Below are 22,776 nucleotides of genomic sequence, written 5' to 3'. Positions count from 1 at the left end.
CAAAATACTCCAGAAGCAGAGTCACAGACCTTTGAGACGCCATTTAAAACAAGAGTCTGTCCTAACTCATTAAATCAAATGCTGGTAAATTTTGCTTTGCTATTTGAAGATCATAAAAAAGAACAATAAAATATTTTTGTTTTCCCTGGCCGGTTGGCTCAGCGGTAGAGCGTCGGCCTGGCGTGCAGGGGACCCGGGTTCGATTCCTGGCCAGGGCACATAGGAGAAGCAACCATTTGCTTCTCCACCCCCCCCCCTTCCTCTCTGTCTCTCTCTTCCCCTCCCGCAGCCGAGGCTCCATTGGAGCAAAGATGGCCCGGGCACTGGGGATGGCTCCTTGGCCTCTGCCCCAGGCGCTAGAGTGGCTCTGGTCGGGGCAGAGCGACGCCCGGAGGGGCAGAGCATCGCCCCCTGGTGGGCAGAGCATCGCCCCTGGTGGGCGTGCCGGGTGGATCCCGGTCAGGCGCATGCGGGAGTCTGTCTGTCTCTCCCCGTTTCCAGCTTCAGAAAAATACAAAAAAAAAAAAAAAAAAAATTTTGTTTTAAGTATAAAAGTTGAGATAGAAAAAATATAACTTTTAAAAACATTTATTTTAGGCCCTGGCCGGTTGGCTCAGCGGTAGAGCGTCGGCCTGGCTTGCGGGGGACCCGGGTTCGATTCCCGGCCAGGGCACATAGGAGAAGCGCCCATTTGCTTCTCCACCCCCCCCCTTCCTCTCTGTCTCTCTCTTCCCCTCCCGCAGCCAAGGCTCCATTGGAGCAAAGATGGCCCGGGCGCTGGGGATGGCTCCTTGGCCTCTGCCCCAGGCACTAGAGTGGCTCTGGTCACGGCAGAGTGATGCCCCAGAGGGGCAGAGCATCGCCCCCCGGTGGGCAGAGCGTCACCCCTGGTGGGCGTGCCAGGTGGATCCCGGTCGGGCGTATGCGGGAGTCTGTCTGACTGTCTCTCCCCGTTTCCAGCTTCAGAAAAATACAAAAAAAAAAAAACAAAAAAACACATTTATTTTAAAAGTATCTACTCTAATAATAATAATAATAATAAATACCTACTCCAGACCTGGCCAGTTATCAGTTGGTTAGTCCCAAAACACCAAGGCTGCAGGTTTGATCCCTGGTCAGGGCATGTATGAGAAGCAATCAATGAGCATGCAACTAAATGGAACTAAAATCAATCAATAAAAAAATATATAAAAATAAAAAGCACCTTTTCTTTCTTTAAAAAAATTTATTTTATTTATTGATTTTTTTAGAGAGAGAGGAGTGAGAGAGAGAGACAGAGAGAGAGAGAAGGGGGAGGAGCAGGAAGCATCAACTCCCATATGTGCCTTGACCAGAAAAGCCCAAGGTTTCAAACCAGAGACCTCAGTGTTCCAGGTCGACGCTTTATCCCACTGCGCCACCACAGGTCAGGCAAAAAAATATATTTTAAATGTTTATTTTCTTAATTTTAGAGAGAGGAAGGGAAGGAGGGAGAGACAGGAACATTAATCTGTTCCTGTATGTGCTCTGACTAGGGATCAAGCCAGCAGTCTCTGCACTTTGGAATGATGCTGTTAACCAACCGTGTAATCTAGCCAGGGCAAAAGTACCTATTCTAAAGATATATACTTCGTAACTATTTCTCAATGTCTGGTACATGTTATTTGATTACCAATTAAAATCATAAGTTATAAATAAGACTGCAACAACTATAAAGAGTTTAAATTTTCCCTTTCTGGAGTCAATGTAGTAAAACTAGATAGTATATATTCAATTTTCATAGAAAAAAAGAGTAAACAAATAGCACTATAGCGCGATTGGTGGTGAAAACAGTGGATAAAGCACTGACCTGGTACACTGAGGTCCCAGGTTCGAAATCCTGAGGTCACTAGCTTGAGCACGGGCTTATCTGGCCTGAGGGTAGACTCACTAGCATGAGTGCAGGGTCACTGGCTTGAGTGTGGGATCATCGACATGACCCCAAAGTTGCTGGCTTGAGCCTAAAGGCCTCTGGCTTGAGCAAATGGTCACTGGCTTGGTTTGAGCCTCCTGCTCAAGGCATGTATGAGAAGCAATAAATGAACAACTACAAGTTGATGCTTCTCATTTCTCCCACCCCAAATAAAAAGCACTGTGAAGTTCATTTTTTTCAGTTTATACTTTTCATGGTCTTTGTTTTTACATTCAATAAGTAGGATTATATAGTAAGGCTATACAATCATTAATTCAAAATCCCAAATGAGGCTTTATAAAACACAGAATATATGCAAAAATCATAAATTTTATCACTCAAGACTAACAAGTTTTGGTCAACCATAATCATTTGATTTATTTGAAATAAAAAGTAATTGGAAATGGGTTCTAAGAGCAAAGATCAAAGAAAATGGATTTGCCTGGTCTACAAAAACTTAATGTAAGAATGATTTAAATTCTGATCAGTTGCTTTTTTTTGTCTCCTAACAGCTAAATTAAGAGATAAGCAGTTTAGATTAAGGAAGAATAAAGAACATTCTGGCTTTTGAGTTTTATTAAGGCACCATAATGGATCACTTGGGAAAGATGTAGTGTTCCAACACTGTCTAGCTACCTGAAGATGACCTAAAGCATGCCACAGCACCAAAACTCCATGATTAAGTTATCATCTCACCCTACAAAACCATCCAAGAGCTGAACTTTGGATAGAGTTTCACAATTTAAAGGTATTTTCACACATTCTGGCACCTCATTAAATGCTCATATATATATACATGAGGTATATGAATAAGGCAGACATTCTGATTCCTATTTTACAGATAATAAAAATGGCTGATTGTCTTTTGACTCAAATCCAGAGCTCTTTCCACTACACTGTAGTATTTTAAACTTTCTTCTGAGAAAGACTCTTATTAAGAGCCAATGTACTCAGCTATCTAGACATCAGGGTGCAAAAGTTCCAAATTATATACAGATTATAAAACTGTGGCCTGACCTGAGGTGGTGCAGTGGATAAAAACATTGACATGAAATGCTAAGATAACTGGTTCAAAACCCTGGGCTTGTCCGGTCAAGGTACATATGGGAGCTGATGCTTCCTGCTCCCCCCTTTTCTCTCTCTTTCTCTCTCTCCCCTTTCTAAAAAATATATTAATAAAAATCTTAAAAAAGAAAATAAAACAAAATAAAATTGTATGCTCTTGCCAGTTAGCTCAGTAAGTTAGAGGGCCAACTTGAAACATCAAGGTTGCAGGTTTGATCCCTGGTCAGGGCACATACAGGAAGAAACCAGTGAATGCACAACTAAGTAGAAAAACAAATAAATGCTTTACTCTCTCTCTCTCTGGCTCTCTCCCTTCCCTTCTCTGTCTCTCCAAAATCAATAAAAAAAAAAAAAAAGAAGAAATTTATAAAATTGTGTGCTCTGACTTGATCATACATAAAATACCCATTTATAGTCAAGTTATCCATTATCAAACCTTCCTTATTGAAGACCCTTGGTTTGAAAATATTCCTACAATAAAAGGACTGAATTTACGGAACATACTTTCTTAGATCATAAAGCCATTATTTCAAATCAGAGAGAACATGAAACTCTGCTTCCTATTAGCATTCTAATTTTTTTCTTAATTCACTTTAAGTGAATATTGTAGTAGCCCGTTTTTAAGATGGCCCCATGATCCCAGCCTCTTGGTATTTACACCCAAGGGAGAGAATAAATCCCCTCCCCCCCATTGAGTGTGGACTAGACTTAGTGATTAGCTTCTAATGAAGAGTAAGACATAAGCGATGGAAGAATAGGACATAAAAAAGCAGGGTGACTTCATTTTTTCTCTCTCTGTGGAGCAGCACTCATGACTACAAAATGAAGCCACTGTAACCACCTACCAGAAGTCACATGAGCTGAGCTTGGAAGTAGATCCTTCAGCTCTAATCAAGTCTTCAGAGACTGCATGGTCTCAGCCCTGAGCCAGAGCCATCCAACCAAGCCACTCCCAGATTCCTGTAAAAGGGCAGGAGGGAACTTTTGGGAATGACTGAAACATTATCTTGCTTGTGAGTGGTTTTTACATGGCTGTGCGTACATTTGTTAAAACTTAAATTATATACTTAAAATGGGTTCATTTTATTGTGTGTAAAGTATACTTCAGTAAAGTTGATTATTTTTAAAAGGCCACTGAATTCTTCAGATAAATAGACAAAGGGTCACTTGTGAAAAAGCAGTGCTATGACTTACAGATAGGTGATGAGAAAACAGAAACAAAGTCACATGTTCTAAACTGCTCCTCAAAATTGTTCCATCCACTTCTTTTCCCATCTCAGATGACCGCAATCCCATATTCCCAGTTGTTTGAGCCAAAAAAGCTGGAGTCATTCTTGACTCTCATACCCCACAACCAATCCATAAGCAAATCCTATTGGCTTTAACTCAAAATACATGCAGAGTACAACTTCTGACCATCCCCACTGCTGCCACCATAGTCTCACCAAAATTACCATAATAGCCAAACCTGGTCTCCCTGCTTTACTCTTGCCCCAGTAGCCTATTGTTAACCCAGCAGCTAGTGATACTTTCAAAACCTATGGCAGATCATATCATTCATTGGCTCAAAAACCTGAAGACTCCTCATTGCACTCCAAGTCCATCTCAACACAATGGCTAACATGGTCACACAAACTGGCTCCTTGTTATCTCCCTGATCTCATCTCCAAGTATTCTCTTTGCTCAACCTACTCTAGCCACACTGGCCTGCTTGCTGTATATCAAACACACAGTACAGGCTGTCTTCCCTGTCTTGAATACCTTTCCCTATACCTGCATGGCTCATCATTTCCTAACCTGCTTCAGATTTCTGCTCAAGTACGGCCTTCTTTACCCAGATCATCCCATTTAAAACTGCAGACACTCCTACTCATCTTTATTTTACTCTACTTTTCCTTTTGTTCCCAGAGCACTTACCACTCTGTAACATAATATATATTTATTATGTACATTGTCTATCTACTCTTCCACTTCTTCCATAAAACCACCTCCAGATCAGGATCCTTATTTTGTTTACTAATGTATCATAATTGCCCAGGGCAGGGCTCAGTACACATAACAGGTATTTAACAAATACCTTCTTAAATGAATGAATTTTGGAATAACTGTGTCTGGTACTGGGCTAAGCACTTTAAATTCATTATTTCAATCATTAGGGCAATCCTAGCAGGTATGCATTGACCTCATTTTACAATTGAGATCAAATAACTTGCCCCAAGTTACCTAATAGCTAATGAAACTAGAAGTTAATTCTGCCTAACTCTTAAGCTTTAACCACTCGTTTTCTCAAATCTAGGTGGGAAGGGGAAGAGAGCTAAGATGCTTTAGGAAGTACCTGGTTGAGAGTATGTGGAAGCAAAGACACTGATTTGTGTGATATGAGGAACATAGGCAAATAATTAACATTTGGGGGAAATTCCTTTAGTTTTTCCCTGCTTCTAGCCCTAGCCCTGTTGATACAGAAATAAAAGTCAATGGTTATCAGAAAGAGACCATAAAAAAGGAGGAAGAGAAAGAGACCCTATAGCCTGAACTCCATGGATAAGAAAACATGGGTCAGTAGCTTTTATCCAAATTTCACTGGCATACTTTATCCCAGTGGTATGGAGTAATATGAGCTATTTTAAAATGATTTCCCCCCCCTCTAGATTCTACTGGTGTAGCACAGGTGCTGGCAAAATTATATTTGAGGAATACACGGTCTATACATAAACATTTATAGATTAAAATCTGAGGGAAAGATAACTGATTTTTTGCCAGTGTTACCATTCTTGGGACACAGCCACACTCATTTGTTTACAGGTTGTCTATAGATGCTTTCACACTTTAACAGCAGACCTGAGTAGTTACAACAGAGACCATATACCAGCAAAATTAAAAAAAAATTATTATCTGGCCCGTTATAGAAAAAAACTTCTAAAACAAATATAAATGTTAGTAAAATGTAAGTTTCCTCATTGCTTACGTCAGTTTTATCACTTTTCCTGATATATCTGAAAACATATCCTCCATGCTTTCACATTCTTACTAGAATACACCATTAAAACATCTTTATTATTGTTGGTTATATAATTAAAAACACCTTGATGGCTTAAGTCCAAGGATAATATGATCTTTAATCTAGTAACAGACATCATTAAATTAATGTAAGCAAACATGCTTCCTAGTGGAGTTAACACCCATTTAATAGTACCTATATTAAACACTGAAAGACTCCAGTAACACTGAGATGTCAATTTTGAAGTCTTAAAATAGTTTAGCATTCAAGTTGGAAGGAAAGAATTTATTTTTGGTCTATGTCTGGATTATCTGAGCTATCATGTTAAACTTTTTCCTTTTTAATTTTTATTTATTGATTTGAGGGGGAAGGGAGAGAAAGAGAGAAAGTAACATTGCCTTGCTATTCCTCTTATTTATTTATTCATTGGTTGATTCTTGTATGTGCCCCGATGAGGGACTGAACTTGCAACCTTGGAGCACCAGGACAATGCTCTAATCCAGGGGTCCCCAAACTATGGCCGGCCGCATGCGGCCCCCTGAGGCCATTTATCCCGCCCCTCCTGTACTTCAGGAAGGGGCATCTCTTTCATTGGTGGTCAGTGAGAGAAGCACACTGACCATCTCATTAGCCAAAAGCAGGCCCATAGTTCCCATTGAAATACTGGTCAGTTTGTTGATTTAAATTTACTTGCTCTTTATTTTAAATATTGTATTTGTTCCCTTTTGTTTTTTTACTTTAAAATAAGATATGTGCAGTGTGCATAGGGATTTGTTCATAGCTTTTTTATAGTCTGGCCCTCCAACAGTCTGAGGGACAGTGAACTGGCCCCCTGTATAAAAAGTTTGGGGACCTCTGCTCTAATTAACTGAGCTACCCAGCCACGGCAATGTTAAACAAACTGTAAGGAATTGTTTTGAACAAAGAAAACAATAATTTCTTCATTTAGTCACACATACATGCACCAAACAGACATGCACAAAAAAGCAATAATCCTACAATGATTTCAAAACTTCTCTCTTATAAGAATTTCCAAACAGTAAAATCTGGAACATTTGCATACAATCTTATAAACATACAAACTAACATAGGAAAGCAAATTACTTACTTATTATTAGTAATTTTTAACATTCTGTCTTCTATTTTCCCTCTCCCTTTCCAAAGATTGGTTTGTCACTGACAAAAGATCAAACCTTACTTCATACAATTAAACAACAACAAAAAAATCTTCACTATGTATACAGAATATAAGATATCATTTTCCTACCTAATACAAAAATTTTTTAAGTTCCTCAAAAGAATATTTTGCCATTTCTTATGTTTTGCAAATAAAGTGATAGGTTATGGTATTCATGACGATATTTGGAAAAGTAATTGAGCAAGTTGATAAAAAAAAAATAGGTATGAAAACACTACAAAGGAAACAGGAGAAAAATTAAGAACAAAATGAGGTCAAAAGTTTATTCTTTAAAATATTTTATTGAAGTCAACTTCTACATAAAAAGGTGAACCAATCCAAGATATTACTCATTAAAATTTCATCAAAATCATATAATTCATTTAACTTAGATTTTAATAGGGCTCTCAAACATTTTCACTTACATTTTCCATCTTCAACCTAAACTTTCAACATAAAAATTTTAGAACATTTATTTGTTTCCTCAGAAGCTTTTTCTCAAAACAAAGAAATGATTGTCAAGTTAAAATTTTCATATTGTTTTTTCAAAATTAAATTAAAATATTAACAGCAGCAGAAAGTTACCCATGAGCTATTTCTAAGCATTATTAAATTTAAAGCCTTTCCTCTTTTTTCTCTTAATTTCTTTTTTACAGCACTGTAGTCACACATATTTTAGTTAAAAAAAAAATTCCTGTCAACACTTTTAAAGAAATTAAGTTTTGAATGTTACATGTAAGAAAGTACTCTCTTTAAAGGCTAGAACTTTCTATGATAAATATTATATAATAAAGCGATATAAAAAAATGAGTGATTTTTAAAAACTATATTATATCCTTATAATATGAAATAAAAACAAATCTGACCATATGCCTGTATAATCAGAATTGTGATCTCTCTATTAAAATGTAAATAATCCAATAATCTCTAATAAAACAAGCCACAGTATTTCAAATTGCAAAGAAATGTTTCCTACCTTGCCTGCTTCTCTTTCTAAGTCGACATATTCCCGGCTAGGTGTTTGTCGCTGTTCTCCCTGCCAGCTGGCCGGAAAAAACTGGAGAGACAGATTGGTTCCTGTGGCCACAAAAGCCTTTTAGAAAAATCAATACAAACAGGATCAGGAGCAGGACATTACATAAATTATGCAGGCAGTCATTTATTTTTACATCAGTTTCTGTCTTAAGTCAGGCAGCACCGAGAATACTTAGAAGTAAAAAACATGCACTCATCATTTTTCTTAAGTATTAAGTTACAAACATCTGATTCCATTTTGAGGACATTTGCCATTGGCTGCTTAAATATAAAATCAAGACATGGAATCAATACTTTCTTTCAGGTCAGTTTTTGCTGACGTTAGGACCACGCATTGCTAATGTTTAACCAGAAGCCACCATCCCTGAATTTAAAAACTTTTATTTTTAAATGTGAATATCACTGACAATCTAAACATTTTGAATTTTAAAACATACCACAATTAGGTTGTGTAAACGAGACGTTTTAATTTTTCTTGATTTCCCTTGTTCAAGGAAACACTATGCTCTAAGGCCCATGATAAAAATGCACATGACTGTCTCTTCTGATAAACCATACACTAGCATGTCCCGTGACAGCATGTCTCATTCTAAAACCTTGGGTGATTAAATAAAATACGCATTTTCTATAATTTGATTTTAGGTTAACTGGATCTGACTATAACAAAAGTATTCATCTAATATTTATAAAAGATTTGTATGGCACAACTGTCGAAATCTATTTCAATTAAGTGTCATTCTGTGTAGTCCCTGAGCAATTTAACTATATTTCCCCCCAAATAAAAAATGGAAATAACACTATCCCTCTTCCCAAGGGAAATTAAGAAGTAAATAAATAAAATGCGTTTTGAAAAAAACACGTATTTCATCATCTAAATGTAAACTTTTCTTTGTTGAATTTTTGTTTTCTTTTACTAATTAAAATAGAATGTTTTTGTTTTATTTTACCAATTAAAGTTCTAAAGCCTGTGTTTTCAAGCAGAGTCTTCATCTGAGAGTGAGGTTCACATTTTGACAATTTGTTTAAAACCTTTAGCTGATTAAACTATCCTCTATTTTCTCTGTGATTAACAGTTTAAATTCTTTAAGGGTAAAAACTTTACTTCCTATTATTAGGTACAGCTGTCAACCTAACTTCTAAATCTCTTTGATGGCATTTCCCTAATCATCTGGGGTACCTCTTCTTATGAACAGACACTGAACAAAAATCATTACAACATTAACTTTAAAAAATATCTTACCCCACTATTAGCATAAATTTAATAAACAATCAACTGAAATGAAATGAACCAACAGTAATTCAAATAAAAAGCAGACTTGAGGCAAGCTGCCTAGGCTGTGTAACCTGAAGCAAGTTACTTAACCCTGTACCTCAGTTTTCTCACAAATTAATATTTGTAAAGTGCTTAGAATAGTACCAAGTAAATGCTATATATAAGCATCTGCTAAACAGTCTGACCTGTAGTGGTACATTGGATAGTCTTGAACTGGGAGGCTGAGGTCCCAGGTTCAAAATTACCAAGTTCCTGGCTTGAGCACGGACTCATAGAAATGATTCCATGGTCGCTGGCTTGAGCAGGGGTCACTGGCTCAGCTGGAGCCTCCCCTCCCCCATTAAGGCACATAAGAGAAGCAATCAATGAACAACTAAAGTGATGTAACTATGAGTTGATGCTTCTCACCTCCCTTCCCATCTCTCTCTCTCTCTAAAAAAAGTACTTGCTAAATAAAATAAGAAGTAATTGTGAGCTACATTTTCTATCCTCAGATAATGAAATTCTCAGAGCAAAGTGGTGGCAAATAAGAGGCTTAGATCATGAAATGAATGCCAAGTCAAAATCTCCCAAGCATGTTTCTTCAGTACTCACCCAGTAACAAATTCTTCCATCTCTAGTGTACCCCAAATCAGCTCTGTGCTAAGTAAAAACAGTCTACAGATCTCATTACCTCACCTTCCGTCTAAAGGCCAACCTCAGAAGAGATTGCCTGCTTCATCACTTTATGCCCATTATCTCATCAAGATCCTTCTTTCTGAGACAGGAGGTGATTAAAAACAGACCACTCTAGAATAACATTTCCCAATTTATCAGACCACAGAATTCTTTAATGGAATACCTACACATAATAGTTGGGAAAATTATGTTTGAAAACATAAAAATGTTGTACTGGTATTCCAGTCTATATGTAAGATTTACAGATTGTCCCAACTATATTTTATAGGTTCCATAAATTGTAAAACAGCACACCTTGTGCCAACCCAACATAGCTTTTATTCTTCCATTTTCAGGATTAAAAATATGTTTTTACCACTCTCATTGTAAGAGTCACCATATCTGTCATAAGATTTATTTATTTATTTATTTATTTATTTATTTTTACAGAGACAGAGAGAGGGATAGACAGGGACAAACAGGAACGGAGAGAGATGAGAAGCATCAATCATTAGTTTTTCATTGCGCATTGCAACCCCTGAGTTGTTCATTGATTGCTTTCTCATATGTGCCTTGACCGCGGGCCTTCAGCAGACCGAGTAACCCCTTGCTTGAGCCAGCGACCTTGGGCTCAAGCTGGTGACCTTTTGCTCAAACCAGACGAGCCCGCGCTCAAGCTGGCGACCTCGGGGTCTTGAACCTGGGTCTTCCGCATCCCAGTTTGATGCTCTATCCACTGCGCCACCTCCTGGTCAGGCTCATAAAGATTTTTTTTAAATTTATTTTTTGCTAATCATTAGTGTTGAAGACATCTGTAACACTTTTATCACAATAAGAACTTACTGGGGAATAAATCAGAGTTTACCAAATAGATTCCATCTCTCACCCATTACTTTTATTCACGTTCTGACAAAATCTGAGTAAGTTATATAGTTAAGAAGAAATGAGGGAGACCCTGAGTTTACATGGGACTCATCTAGAGCTTCCCTTTCCAATCCAGTAGCCCCAGTCCCCCAAGGTCTTGGGATGAGGTATAAATGCAGAATACACACTGGATCTCAAAGATGTGGCACCCAAAATGTAAAATATTAAATTAATAATTTTTATATGAATTACATATTAAAATGACATTTTGGATCTATTGGGTTAAATAGATATATTATTAATATTGGGGGGGGGGAGAAGAGCTGAGCATCACAGCCCTTAAATTGTTTTGCATCTAAATACAAAATAAATTAGCCTGACCTGTGGTGGCGCAGTGGATAAAGCGTCAACCTGGAAATGCTGAGGTCGCCGGTTTGAAACCCTAGGCTTGCCTGGTCAAGGCACATATGGGAGTTGATGCTTCCAGCTCCTCCCCCCTTCTCTCTCTCTCCTCTCTCTCCCTCTGTCTCTCTCTCCTTTCTAAAAATGAATAAACAAAAATTTTTTAAAAAATTTTAAAAAAGTTATATAAAAAAAAACCTATTTAAATACAAAATAAATTCTTCATTAACCTCACTAATACATTAAGGAGACATTCAAAATAAAAAGACTAAAAGAGGAAAATGGTTTGGCAATAATTTTGGGAACATACTTAATTGCCATCAAAACAGAGGTCGAAGAATGCCTTTTCCACAACCAAATAAGTAAAAGCCACTGCCTGTTTTATAAGTCAAAAGACAAATCTTAGCCACTACATTAAGTAACCTCTAAATTGAATTAATCAAGTACTACCTATGATGCAAAAGGCATTGTGCACAGTACCTGCATAGAGGGAAGAACATTAATATGCCACAGAATTAATATGGTATTCACTTTTCAGGAGCTAAGACTACCATAATTTAAGTGTGGAGAACGAGTTAAAAGGGGGAGACTAAAGAGAGAGGGTAATGTGAAATCCCAAATACAAAGTTACATTACTCAACAAATTAAGACACATATGCTTCAATGTACCTTCAACTTTTAATTCTTGTCAGATATTAAGAGCTTATTAAAATTTGTAGGATCAGATATTTCGGGGAGGAAAAATGAGGATGTCTGATTCTGGGAAAGAAGTTTTATAACAAATACAAGCAGCCTATAAAATATTACAGCAATATTGTAGCACAACAATTCAGGTATACTGTGGGTTAAATTATATTTCCAGTTCATATTTACAAGCAGTAAAGTCTGATATGACAGAAAACTCTAATAGCTATTCTTCACTTGGATTCAAAAGAAATCCCTCAGCTTTAAAAAAATCCTGACAGTATTCTCTATCTCATCTTTCACACTAAATTACCTCCAGGAAATCCACTGGTTAGGCATTCCAACACCCTTTGCAAAAGGAAACGGGCAAAGGATGATACACTCAATGGGACCAACTAATAAGTGATTCTTCTATCACTCAGTGCCAAAAGCAAAAAATATTTCTTACACATTCTAATTATATGATTATTACAACTACTCAATAAATTTGGCAGTGGGCTAAAAGCTGAAGATTTTCTTTCATACTATTCAATAATAACAAACTATTCTAGAGCTCCTGATAAATTTGGCCAGTATCTTCTCATTACCTGTAATAAAATTCTAAAACGCTTTCATTTTAAATATCAATCTTCTCTAAAAACAAATTTGGCTTTGGTGATGAAAAGGGAGAAGTTTATGTCATGTGAATTATATATCAATAAAAATAAGTAGATTCTCTACAAAGGGAGGTGGGAGAAGTATTGTAAATGGTTCCAATATGTCCTCCTATTGTTAACCCCAATTCAAACTGCACTGTAGCTTCAAGTCTCTTACAAATGCAATGGGCCCAATCCCGGAGTAGATCAATTGTATTCCATTATATAGTATTTCAACTTTTATTTTTAAGTTAATAATCAACCTTTCTTTCGTTTCTTCCTATCCCCTCTTTGGCTTCTTCACTCCCCCCTCATTAGCACCACAGGCTAAACCAAAAGGAGATAAGAGGAACTAGGACACTTTAATTTTCTTTTGAACATCAGGTTTTGGTGGAGGCGAAGCACCAAATCTACCACCTAAAACACGGCCTCAAGATCAACTGCGGTTTTCGCAAATCCAAGCAGCACTACCGGGGTATGCTTTTTAGAAAACGACGATAATGGTTTCTTTCTGATTTTCTTGAATTTCAACATTTTAAGAAAAGAACACGGCACATCCTTAAGGGGATTTTTTTTTTTCCTATAAGGACAATAGATAACTGGCGTAAGGATTTATTATTCTCAGCTATACAGAGAGCGAGAAAGCTTCCCCTGTGGACTTACCAACAGACCTAGCGTGTCAGAAACAAACTACCGTCCAGGAGTCAGAGCCTTGAATGAAGCCCAATTCTTTTCCCGACTAGGTGTTTTCTTCCTTAGACAGACCCGATCCCCTACTCGGGTCCCAACCTACACAGTGACCTTTCCTTGTTTAGTTGGCCTCTGGTTCGAGTTCCACCGGCGGCAAACTGCCGAGTCGTATCAGGGAAACGTCCCCACCCGCCGCGGGCCACAGGGAAGCGCCTCTGCGCGACGACGCGGCCCGCCAGGGTCTGCTTTCGCATTTTGAATCCTGAGTAGGAAGTGAGTCGGCGCCCGCTCAGTTCCGGGAGCCACCGCGTCCGGAACCGACCTGGGCCTCGCCGGCCCCCGCGCAACAAGTGCCCCGCGCGCGCCTCGGCGCCCCGCGCCCCCGCCCCGCCGACTTACGATTTCCGAGCGGCCGTCGCGGCAGGCGTTCTGGAAGCGCGCCTGGCGCTCCTCGTGGGGCCGGTCCCTGAAGCCCGTGTACTTAATCTGCAAGGCAGAGACGGCCCCAAATCAGGAGCCAAATCCGCGCCGCCGCCCGCCCCGCCGATAAGGGCAAGCAGAGTCTGCGGCGGGCGGGCGAGATTGCCCCTCCGCGGACGCCCCGGTGGCCGCGCCGCCCCAACTTCTCTCCGCCCGGGCCCACCCGGGGCACGCTGCGGCCTCCGCGCCGCCCGGCCGCCTCACCTCACACTCGCGGCTCAGCTTCCTGAAGAACTCCTCGTTCTCGAACTTGCTTCTCTGGTCGGGCACGACGCGCGGCATCTTCCCGCCCTGAGATCGCGCCGGCCGGCAGGGCTCCGGGCTGGCGCGGGCACCCGCTGGCCGGCTCCGCGTTGACCGACTGACCGCCCACCCGCGGCGCCCCGACTCTCGCTTCCCTTTGTTTCAGGCGCCCGCCCGCGTGGGCTGCCACTCCCGCAAGTCGGAGGTGCCGCAGCCCGCCGAGCCCAGCCCACGCCGCCGCCGCCACCGCCGCCGCCGCCTCGGCCGTTGCCTACTGCCCGCCCGCGCGGACACAGCACTCGCCGCCCCCGGCCGCCGCCGTCGCCGCCGCCGCCGCCACTTCCTCTCACCGCCCACCTCGCCGGCCCGCCGGCCCCGCCCCCGTCGGCCCCACCCCTCCTCCTCGCGCGCCCGCCCGCCCCAAACTCCGGCAAACAAAACGCACCATTCACAACTCCGCGGCCCGCGCCGCGCATGCGCTGCCTTCCCGCTTACAGGGCCGCAGGGCTTCAACGTATCCGAGCTCCTCCCGCGGCGCATCCCTCTTCCCGGTGCTGGCCCGCGACCAGCTCACTGTGGAACCGTCCTGTGGGGATCTACCCGGTCTGTGGAGATGGGTCGGCCCGCGCGGGTCCTTACTTTCGACTGTCTGAAACTTCTGGGCTTCCCAGCCGCGCGGAGTAATCCTAAATTGTGACCTGAACGCGCGGAAATTTAAGTCCTTGGGAACTTTGCGTCCCCAAACCGACGGGGATGGGTGTAAACTGCACATCAAAGACTAAAGGTGGAAACAGGCCAAAGCATCCACTGAATCCGCGTTGAGATGGAAAGGTCGAAGCTGCTGGTGTCAGACGGGTCCTAGATGGGATCTTACTCAACTCCGCTGCCTGCTGACTGGGACCTTAGACAATCACTGGACTGCTAAGCCTCAGTTTGCTTATTACCAAAATTCAGACACTTACAAGCTCCCACTATAACCGTGAGAGTCTTTATGTAGGTCTAACCCATAATAAGCACTGAATTAATTTATGTTTTTAAAGAATAACAAGCTGAATTTTAAAAATATATTCTAATACCAGTCCATACAGTTACCCAAATGTGCAATCAAATCCTAAAAAAGATGCAGAAGTTCTAGGAAAGTTGTTTAACTCAAAGTGGAGAGTCTGACACGGGATTTATGGCAGAACTTGACTCAAAGTTGATCCTCAATAAATTCTGATCCTTAAAATTCCAGCTTGTCAAAAACTCAGCAAAAGGATGGCATATTGTGCCAACTCTGATTGACAGTAGCTGGCCACATTACAAAAGATTGTAAAGATACACCTAAGCTCAAGGGAATTATTGCCCAGGGCAATTAGTAATGTCTGAATAATGCAGAGTTTGGCCACATTTCCCACTCCTGACTAGTTCTATCTCATTTTTACAGACACAGAACTGGCCTAGAGTGACCAACTGTCCTGGATTTCCTGAGGCTAACATAAGACATGGAAACCCCCATGTCCTGGGAAACCACCCAATCGTTGGCAGAATGGGATGGTTAGTAACCCTAACTGAGGTCCAGAGAGCGATTCATCACCCAAGGTCAGAGAGGGAATTCTTAGCAAGTCAAACCTGTAGGCTGATGGTTTTAATAAAGACCCTCTTTCTGAATACCCAACATAGAATTAGTTCCTTCCAAGGGCATGCTCCCCTGTCCACAACAAGCCTATGTGAATGAACCTATGTGGGTACACAAATAGAAGGGGTATAGATATGGATGCTACCAACCACTATTGTTGGGCTTCCCTCTATCTCAGAATCTTCCTCTCATGTCTTTTTCAATTGCAAGTGACAGAAATCCAATTCAAGCAAACAAAGCTAAAAGAGGCTCATTTTATTTTAAGTAAATAAATCACAAAGAGAGACAGTCTATTTTTTTAATTAATTATTTTTATTTATTTTATTTTTTTTACAGAGACAGAGAGAGAGTCAGAGTGAGGGATAGATAGGGACAGACAGACAGGAACGGAGAGATGAGAAGCATCAATCATTAGTTTTTTCGTTGCACATTGCAACACCTTAGTTGTTCATTGATTGCTTTCTCATATGTGCCTTGACCGCGGGCCTTCAGCAGACCGAGTAACCCCTTGCTGGAGCCAGCGACCTTGGGTCCAAGCTGGTGAATTTTTGCTCAAACCAGATGAGCCCACGCTAAAGCTGGCGACCTCAGGGTCTCGAACCTGGGTCTTCTGCATCCCAGTCTGATGCTCTATCCACTGCGCCACCGCCTGGTCAGGCGAGACAGTCTATTTTTGTTTCTCCATTTCTTTTCACACCTTAATTCTCTCAAACTCTCTTGATGGCATTAATTTCCTGGCAAAGTATGGGAGCAGCCATGTCTCCATCTCTAAGTCATAAAATTCCTGGAGAGGAGACTTTAATCGGCCCAGTCTGGGTCACACACTTTCCCCTCTGCAAATCATTATGTCCAGGCTGATTTGATAACACATGCTCTCGCATCTGGGATTGACAGCCTCAGAAAGAAGTCGATGGTTGAAAGAGCATATTCTCTGAAAGGAAGGAATAGGAATGCCTCGTGGGCCCACTGAATAGTTTGTATCAGCTACATCTGGCAAAGGATGTCATTTTTATTTTGCTCTGGTGAAACTGGAAGGGGAAACTTCACATCAGCACAGGCAAAGTGCAGACAAAACCAGCCTTAAATCATCTGCAACTTATTTTGATAGGTGAATGAGGCAGCTGCTACCCCAAGCCTCAAAGGCAGAACGAAGTCTCTCACAGTAATAGAAGCTTTCATTCATCTGCTACCTCTACCTCAAGTCTTCCCAATGTGGCTGAAACTTTTGGATACCATGGCATTACAGCCATTGTCTACATGAGAGGAAAAGGATGATTTTGCTTCCATTCAGCAGGGACTGTCTGAAGGCCAGTCGTCAGGGAAGCAGTTTCTGCTGTTGACTTCTGTGGTAGAAAAAAAGAATATCCCTTGTGATATCATTCAGCACCACCATATTCTGTTTAGGTAGACATTTGTGTAAAATTTTCCATTTCTGTCTCTAGAAAATGATCTAGAAAGCAACACTCTTAATTCACAGTGGGTCCAGGTGGGTGGGGCTCACAGACCTACAGCTAATCCCATAGTAATAATTGTTTCTACCATGGGAAATGTGCAATAAATAGAAGTTGAAATATCACTAGAGTGGCTAAAGATGCCCAGACAGACACCATGAGCTTTGACAAAGAAAAGGTCAAAGACAAATATTTTTAGGTTCAAGGGAGATGGAGGAAGGGATGGGTGTGCAGAGCGTGGCAGAGTACTCTGTCAGCCTCATGGTGGTGGGAAACGATGTCCTGAGGGAAAGGGATGAGAGAGCCTGCCAGGCGAACCAGAACAGTAACACCACAGACAGCCTTTGGCAACTCCAGGCCACAGGCTAACCCACACTCAACATTGTCTGGCATCCAACTGGCCAGGGCGACTGGGAAACAAGCTGCGGGCTGAAGGAAGCCATTTCCTCGGCTGACCTCTCTATGCCTTTTTCTTGTTGTTATTAAAAGATTTTTTTCACTTATTTCTAAAACTGAATTAAAGGAAATTAATAAAGGAAAATTTCACCCATGTCAGCTATATTTAGCTCTGGGCTTCTGTCCAGCTGGGTTTGGGTTGGTCCAGGCACAACCCCAAGGAGAGGTTTGCTAAGAGTCAGCTCTGGTAGGGCCCACAGATGGAAGCCTGAGTGTACCTGTTTGTTACCTAAAAATACCCTCCCCACCCCCCAAATCTGGCTGAAGTCTCTGAAGCCCCACTACCTTTCCAAGATTCAGCCAGCCCAGGGCCTCTTCTTCCTTATCTTCTTGGGTGGGCAGCTGCTTCTGCAGGACTCCTGGTATGATCTTGAGTGGGTAGGCAAAGCATGCACAGTAACACTGAACAGAGAATGGGAACCCTCAATCGTCTGGCCCGACTGTGAAGGTCTGAGCTGGGTGCTTTCATTTTCCTTATCTCAGCTAATTCACACAACCACCTTCTAAGACAGGTCTTGTCCCCATTGAACAAATGAGGAAATAGAGACTCTGAAAGAGTAAATAAGTGACCATAAGACAGTGACAAGATGGTGACCCATTAGAGATAGTAAAATGGCTAAGCATTGGGGTATAGCATCTTTGTTCACTCTTCACCATAAATTTGGTGTTGATGATTCCAGGGTCATTCTCTTAACCATTCTCCTCTAAGGCCTCTGCAGGTGGAGATGCCAAAAGTCCTGCTTTCCTTCCTAGCTGCACTGTGAGCTCACGGAGAGCTGTGCCTGGGATCATTCCTCCTGGAGCAGCAAGCATGCTCCCAAAGGGTCCCCAACAGTTTGAATGGAGGGGTCCTATTGTGGGCCTTGTGGCAGTATGTGGCTCTTTCTTTGAAGGTTGTGCATTTGTGTCCCCCAGCCAATTGTTGTCCCTCTTAGACTTGGCAGGTCAAGGCCTAGACGTCCTGCTTCCCTACATGCAGTAGAAAGATTGGCTTTATCCAGGTCTGGTGTCAGCAGCCACCACCATCTTCGTCTCCTTGAAGAGGGAGTGAGGTCCTGCTAGGTCTTTGAGACTCTGGTGCATTTTATCTAAGGAAACTGTTTCCCTTCAGTTACTGAGGAAATACTGTACCATCTTGAAGTTGAAATAGGATCTGAAGCCACAAATGAGACTTGAGGGGGGTGGGAGAGAAGGGAAATTAGTGGCTGGCATAGTGCCAAAAGTCCTAGCTCTACCCAGCTTCTAGATTCTGGATGGAGATGGGCCCAAGTCCAGGATGAGGGTGTCATCTGTCTGAATGAGGCAGTTTGCTGAGCCCTAAAGAATTCTTTTCTGAGATATAATTTACATACCATAAAATTCACCCTTAGGCTTTTAAGACTTTCCCCTCCTAGGAGGTTCTAACTCTTCTTAGCTCCCCTTCCATTCTCTACCACCAACCAGCTCAGCCATTCCAGGGGGAGAGGGAAGTGGAGAGGAGCAAGTTTCCCCAGAATAGCCTTTCTTCAGTGTTGGGATCAATAAACCCGTTTGCTTAAAAGGAACCAGATGATTTCATCCTTGTAATTATAAGTTTGACGTTGGCAAATCTTGCCCAGGCTCCAAATGAGCCTCTTTGTCATGGGCGGCGAGGGGTTTGTCTGGGTGCCTGGGGATGGGGACTGAGACTGGTGTGGTGGGAAGAGGGCCAGGCTGGGGTCAGGAGGTCTGGCTGACCATCTTTGAGGGCTGCTTTGGACTGCTCCCCTTCCCCTTCCGTACTCTCCAAATTTCTGGTGGGTGGTGGGAAACAGACTAGACTAAGGGACAAGAGAATGACAGTGGTGAGCTCTAACCACACTGCCCTTCTGCCCAAGCCCCCTCATTCAAGTCTCCAAGTCGCTTGTGGCAGAAAGGCCAAGGCCCTTGGCTCAGCATTTATGACCCCCTGACAATCATTACTTTCTCTTCCAATCTTATTTCCCATCATTTCTCCCCATGGCACCCTGCGATACAGCCACACTGGCCTGCTTGCATTTCCCACATGTCTCAGGGCCTTTGCCCATATATATGAGTGAGTTCAGGGAACTTTCACTGTCCTCCACAGAGTGACTGGCCCACAGCATCCCTGCATTCTGTCATTTGGGTTCATACAGTGTGCCAAGGAGAAGGTCAGTACACCTACGACACTGTAACACTCTGGGTTCTGGGAGGATTTGGCTCCCCACTAATTTGTGTTTATTTTATTACTGTGCAGCCTCTTAAAGGAGTGCCTCTTAAACTGTTTTATTTAAAATTTGTGCATGTATTGGGTAGAAAATTTAGGAAATATAAGAAGAGAGTCCCACCACCTCAAAACAACCATTGCTAACACTTTGATGTATTTTTTATTTTTATTTTTTAGATTTTTATTCATTCATTTTTAGAAAGACAGAAGAGAGAGAAACAGAGAGATGGGGGGAGGAGCAGGAAGCATCAACTCCCATATGTGCCTTGACCAGGCAAGCCCTGGGTTTTGAACTGGCGACCTCAGTGATCTAGGTCAACGCTTTATCCACTGTGCCACCACAGGTCAGGTTCGATATATTTTCTTTGCCCCCTTCCATCCACACTTCTTCATATAGTTATGATATTCTATAGGTACAGTTTTGAATGCTCCATTATCCCAACTCTATGGCATAAATATTTTCTCATGTAATCATATAAAACTCCTAATGGCATCTTGGCCAATTGCCTACTGTAGGGCATTTATTTTGGTTGTTTCCTATTATTCACTGGTGCTTAAGGCTTTTCTTAAAAGTTTTGGGTAGTGGTTCCAGAGGTACCATCACCACGTCAAAAGGTATAGGCATTTAAGGTTCCTGATATCTGTTGCCAAATTTCTCTTTTTGAGTCTTAAAAATCATTTCCCTCCACCCTGCAATTTCTTTTCTCAGCATCTCAAACACAGGAAATGCCAACCAAGAATAAACCAAGACCTGCAAATAGAGATCAATGGATCAATAAAGGAGGCTGAATAATTCAACATTCACTTCTGGCTCATTATCGACTCCTGAATCCAAATGCATCCTCTTCTACCTTCTTTCCTTTTGTCTCCCTGCTGATGATACCTTGACACCCTGTCCTGTTCTTGGATTCCTTCCCCAATTTCCCAAGCTCAAAACCATCCTGGCAGGCCAAGATTTCCTATCATGCCATAATATTGCCTTGTAAATAGACAAAATTACTAGCCCATGGCCACCTCCCCAGCCTGCCTGCCTTCCAAGGACAATTAACAAAGCAAACAATAATTCTCCTTCTTTAAATGATACTTCTAAGTGAATAGGCAAGTTCAGCTTCAGCCATGGCTAATTTCTTCTGCCTAGATTGCTTCTTTCCTCTTTCTCAGCAACTCAAATTCCTACTATTTCACTAAGTGTAGGTCCAGAGGCCTCTAATAAGTCTTTCTCCACTGTACTGGGCAAAATGATTGACCCACAGAGTCCCCTCACCAATGCCTTCCCTAGAGACTGAACTCAACCTCCTCAAAGGCACCCCAGTCTTGGTAGCTTTCTTAGCCTCACCTTATGCTAACTTTGTCTTTCTCCCTCCTGTCCAAGGGGAGTTCCCAGCATGCCTTGGTAGTGTTGGAGATTGAGATGGACACAGAGATGCTATGGATAGGCTGGAGGGAGTACATTGTTTATTCACTGGTGCTTAAGGCTTTTCTTAAAAGTTTTGGGTAGTGGTTCCAGAGGTACCATCACCATGTCAAAAGGTATAGGCATTTAAGGTTCCTGATATCTGTTGCCAAATTTCTCTTTTTGAGTCTTAAAAATCAGTTGCAAAGACTTAAAGTCTTAAAAATTGTGTTGCAAAGACTGCCCAATGTGGATGTTTTGCATTAGGTGGTGACCCAGCAATCACCCAATCAGAGTCTTTTCTGTGGCATGTGTGGTACAAGTGTGTGTGTAGGCAGCAAGCCCAGAGAAGGCAGACCGTGGAGTTCAGATTTTATCTAGGGGCTCATTCACACTGTAAACCAGGTCAGTGGTGCCCCCTGGAGTTGTGTGCTGCAACAGCTCTTCTGCTTGCCATACCTGGGTGCTGTGAGAGAGAGGCAAGAGCCACCCAGGATAATGGGACCCATATCCAGACGGTTTCCTTGCTTTTCCCATAAGACTCTACTGCCATGGTTTATTTAGGTATGGCTGTATCCTCACCCTTGGAAAAATTATTATTTTTTCCAAATGTGCTGAGTTTTGTAGATATATTAGTTACCTAGAAGGCAGGCAAGATCAGGATTTCTGCTTGCAGGGAGGATCAGAGAGGCCAACTGAATGTCAGATCACACAGTAGTGGGATCAGTTGTAATAGAACCCATGACCCCTGTCCATCAGTAGCCTTTCTTAGCAATGCAAAATCCCATGGTTCTAGAGCAACGGATCAATGGTAGCACCTCCAGCAAGCGCTGAAACACCCAGCAACAGGGCCAGAGTTTGGGGTCTCTGGAAGCCTTAGAGGCTAGCAGTCCCTCCCCTAGGCCAAAAGAGCTGCTCTTTAGGAAAGAGACATGAATCAGCCTGAGGCACGTCTACCAGCTTTTGATGAATTTTCCCGCCACGGGTGCTAATTTCCTGAAAGGCTTTTCTTACACCTTCAGGATCCCCATTAAAAGGGTCTTGCTCTGCCTGACCAGGCGGTGGCACAGTAGATAGAGCATTGAACTGGGATGTGAGGAGGACCCAGGTTCGAGACTCCGAGGTCGCCAGCTTGAGCGCGGGCTCATCTGGTTTGAGCAAAACTCACCAGCTTGGATCCAAGGTTGTTGGCTCGAGCCAGGGGTTACTCGGTCTGTTGAGGCCTACAGTCAAGGACATAAGAGAAAGCAATCAATGAACAACTAAGGTGTCGCAACAAAAAACTAATGATTGATGCTTCTCATCTCTCTCTGTTCTTGTCTGTCTGTCCCTATCTATCCCTCTCTCTGACTCTCTCTCTGTCTCTGTCAAAGAAAAAAAAGGGAGAGGGGTCTTGCTCCTTCACTGTAGGAGATTCACGATCACCCAGTGGCTCCTTGGTGAGGTTACCCGCAAGCCCTTCCATAGCCTGGGGCTGAAGGGGCTGGGAGTAAGTACGAATCCTGGGCCAGGGAGGGAG

General features: G+C 42.2%; 1 protein-coding gene across 3 annotated transcripts in view; it reads right to left on the bottom strand.

Moving 5' to 3' along the window:
* Positions 1-14,498, bottom strand: part of CBFB (core-binding factor subunit beta) — a 64,089-nt gene extending 49,591 nt beyond the window's left edge. Inside the window, exons 1-3 of one of the 3 annotated variants that reach the window (XM_066349061.1) lie at positions 14,095-14,498; positions 13,810-13,896; positions 8,147-8,263 (exon numbers count right to left, since the gene is read on the bottom strand). In XM_066349061.1, coding sequence (XP_066205158.1) covers positions 8,147-8,263; positions 13,810-13,896; positions 14,095-14,172 — 282 coding nt within the window. In that variant the 5' untranslated portion in view covers positions 14,173-14,498. The remainder of the gene's footprint in view (positions 1-8,146; positions 8,264-13,809; positions 13,897-14,094) is intronic. The other 2 variants (XM_066349063.1, XM_066349062.1) reach the window with 2 other exon arrangements.
* Between the last annotated feature and the right edge of the window lie 8,278 nt (positions 14,499-22,776).

Source organism: Saccopteryx leptura, chromosome 9, assembly GCF_036850995.1.
Source record: "Saccopteryx leptura isolate mSacLep1 chromosome 9, mSacLep1_pri_phased_curated, whole genome shotgun sequence".
In the NCBI taxonomy this organism is placed as follows: Eukaryota; Metazoa; Chordata; class Mammalia; order Chiroptera; family Emballonuridae; genus Saccopteryx; species Saccopteryx leptura.
The sequence above is the reverse complement of the archived record's forward strand: the minus strand, read 5'-3'. Positions and strand labels throughout refer to the sequence as shown.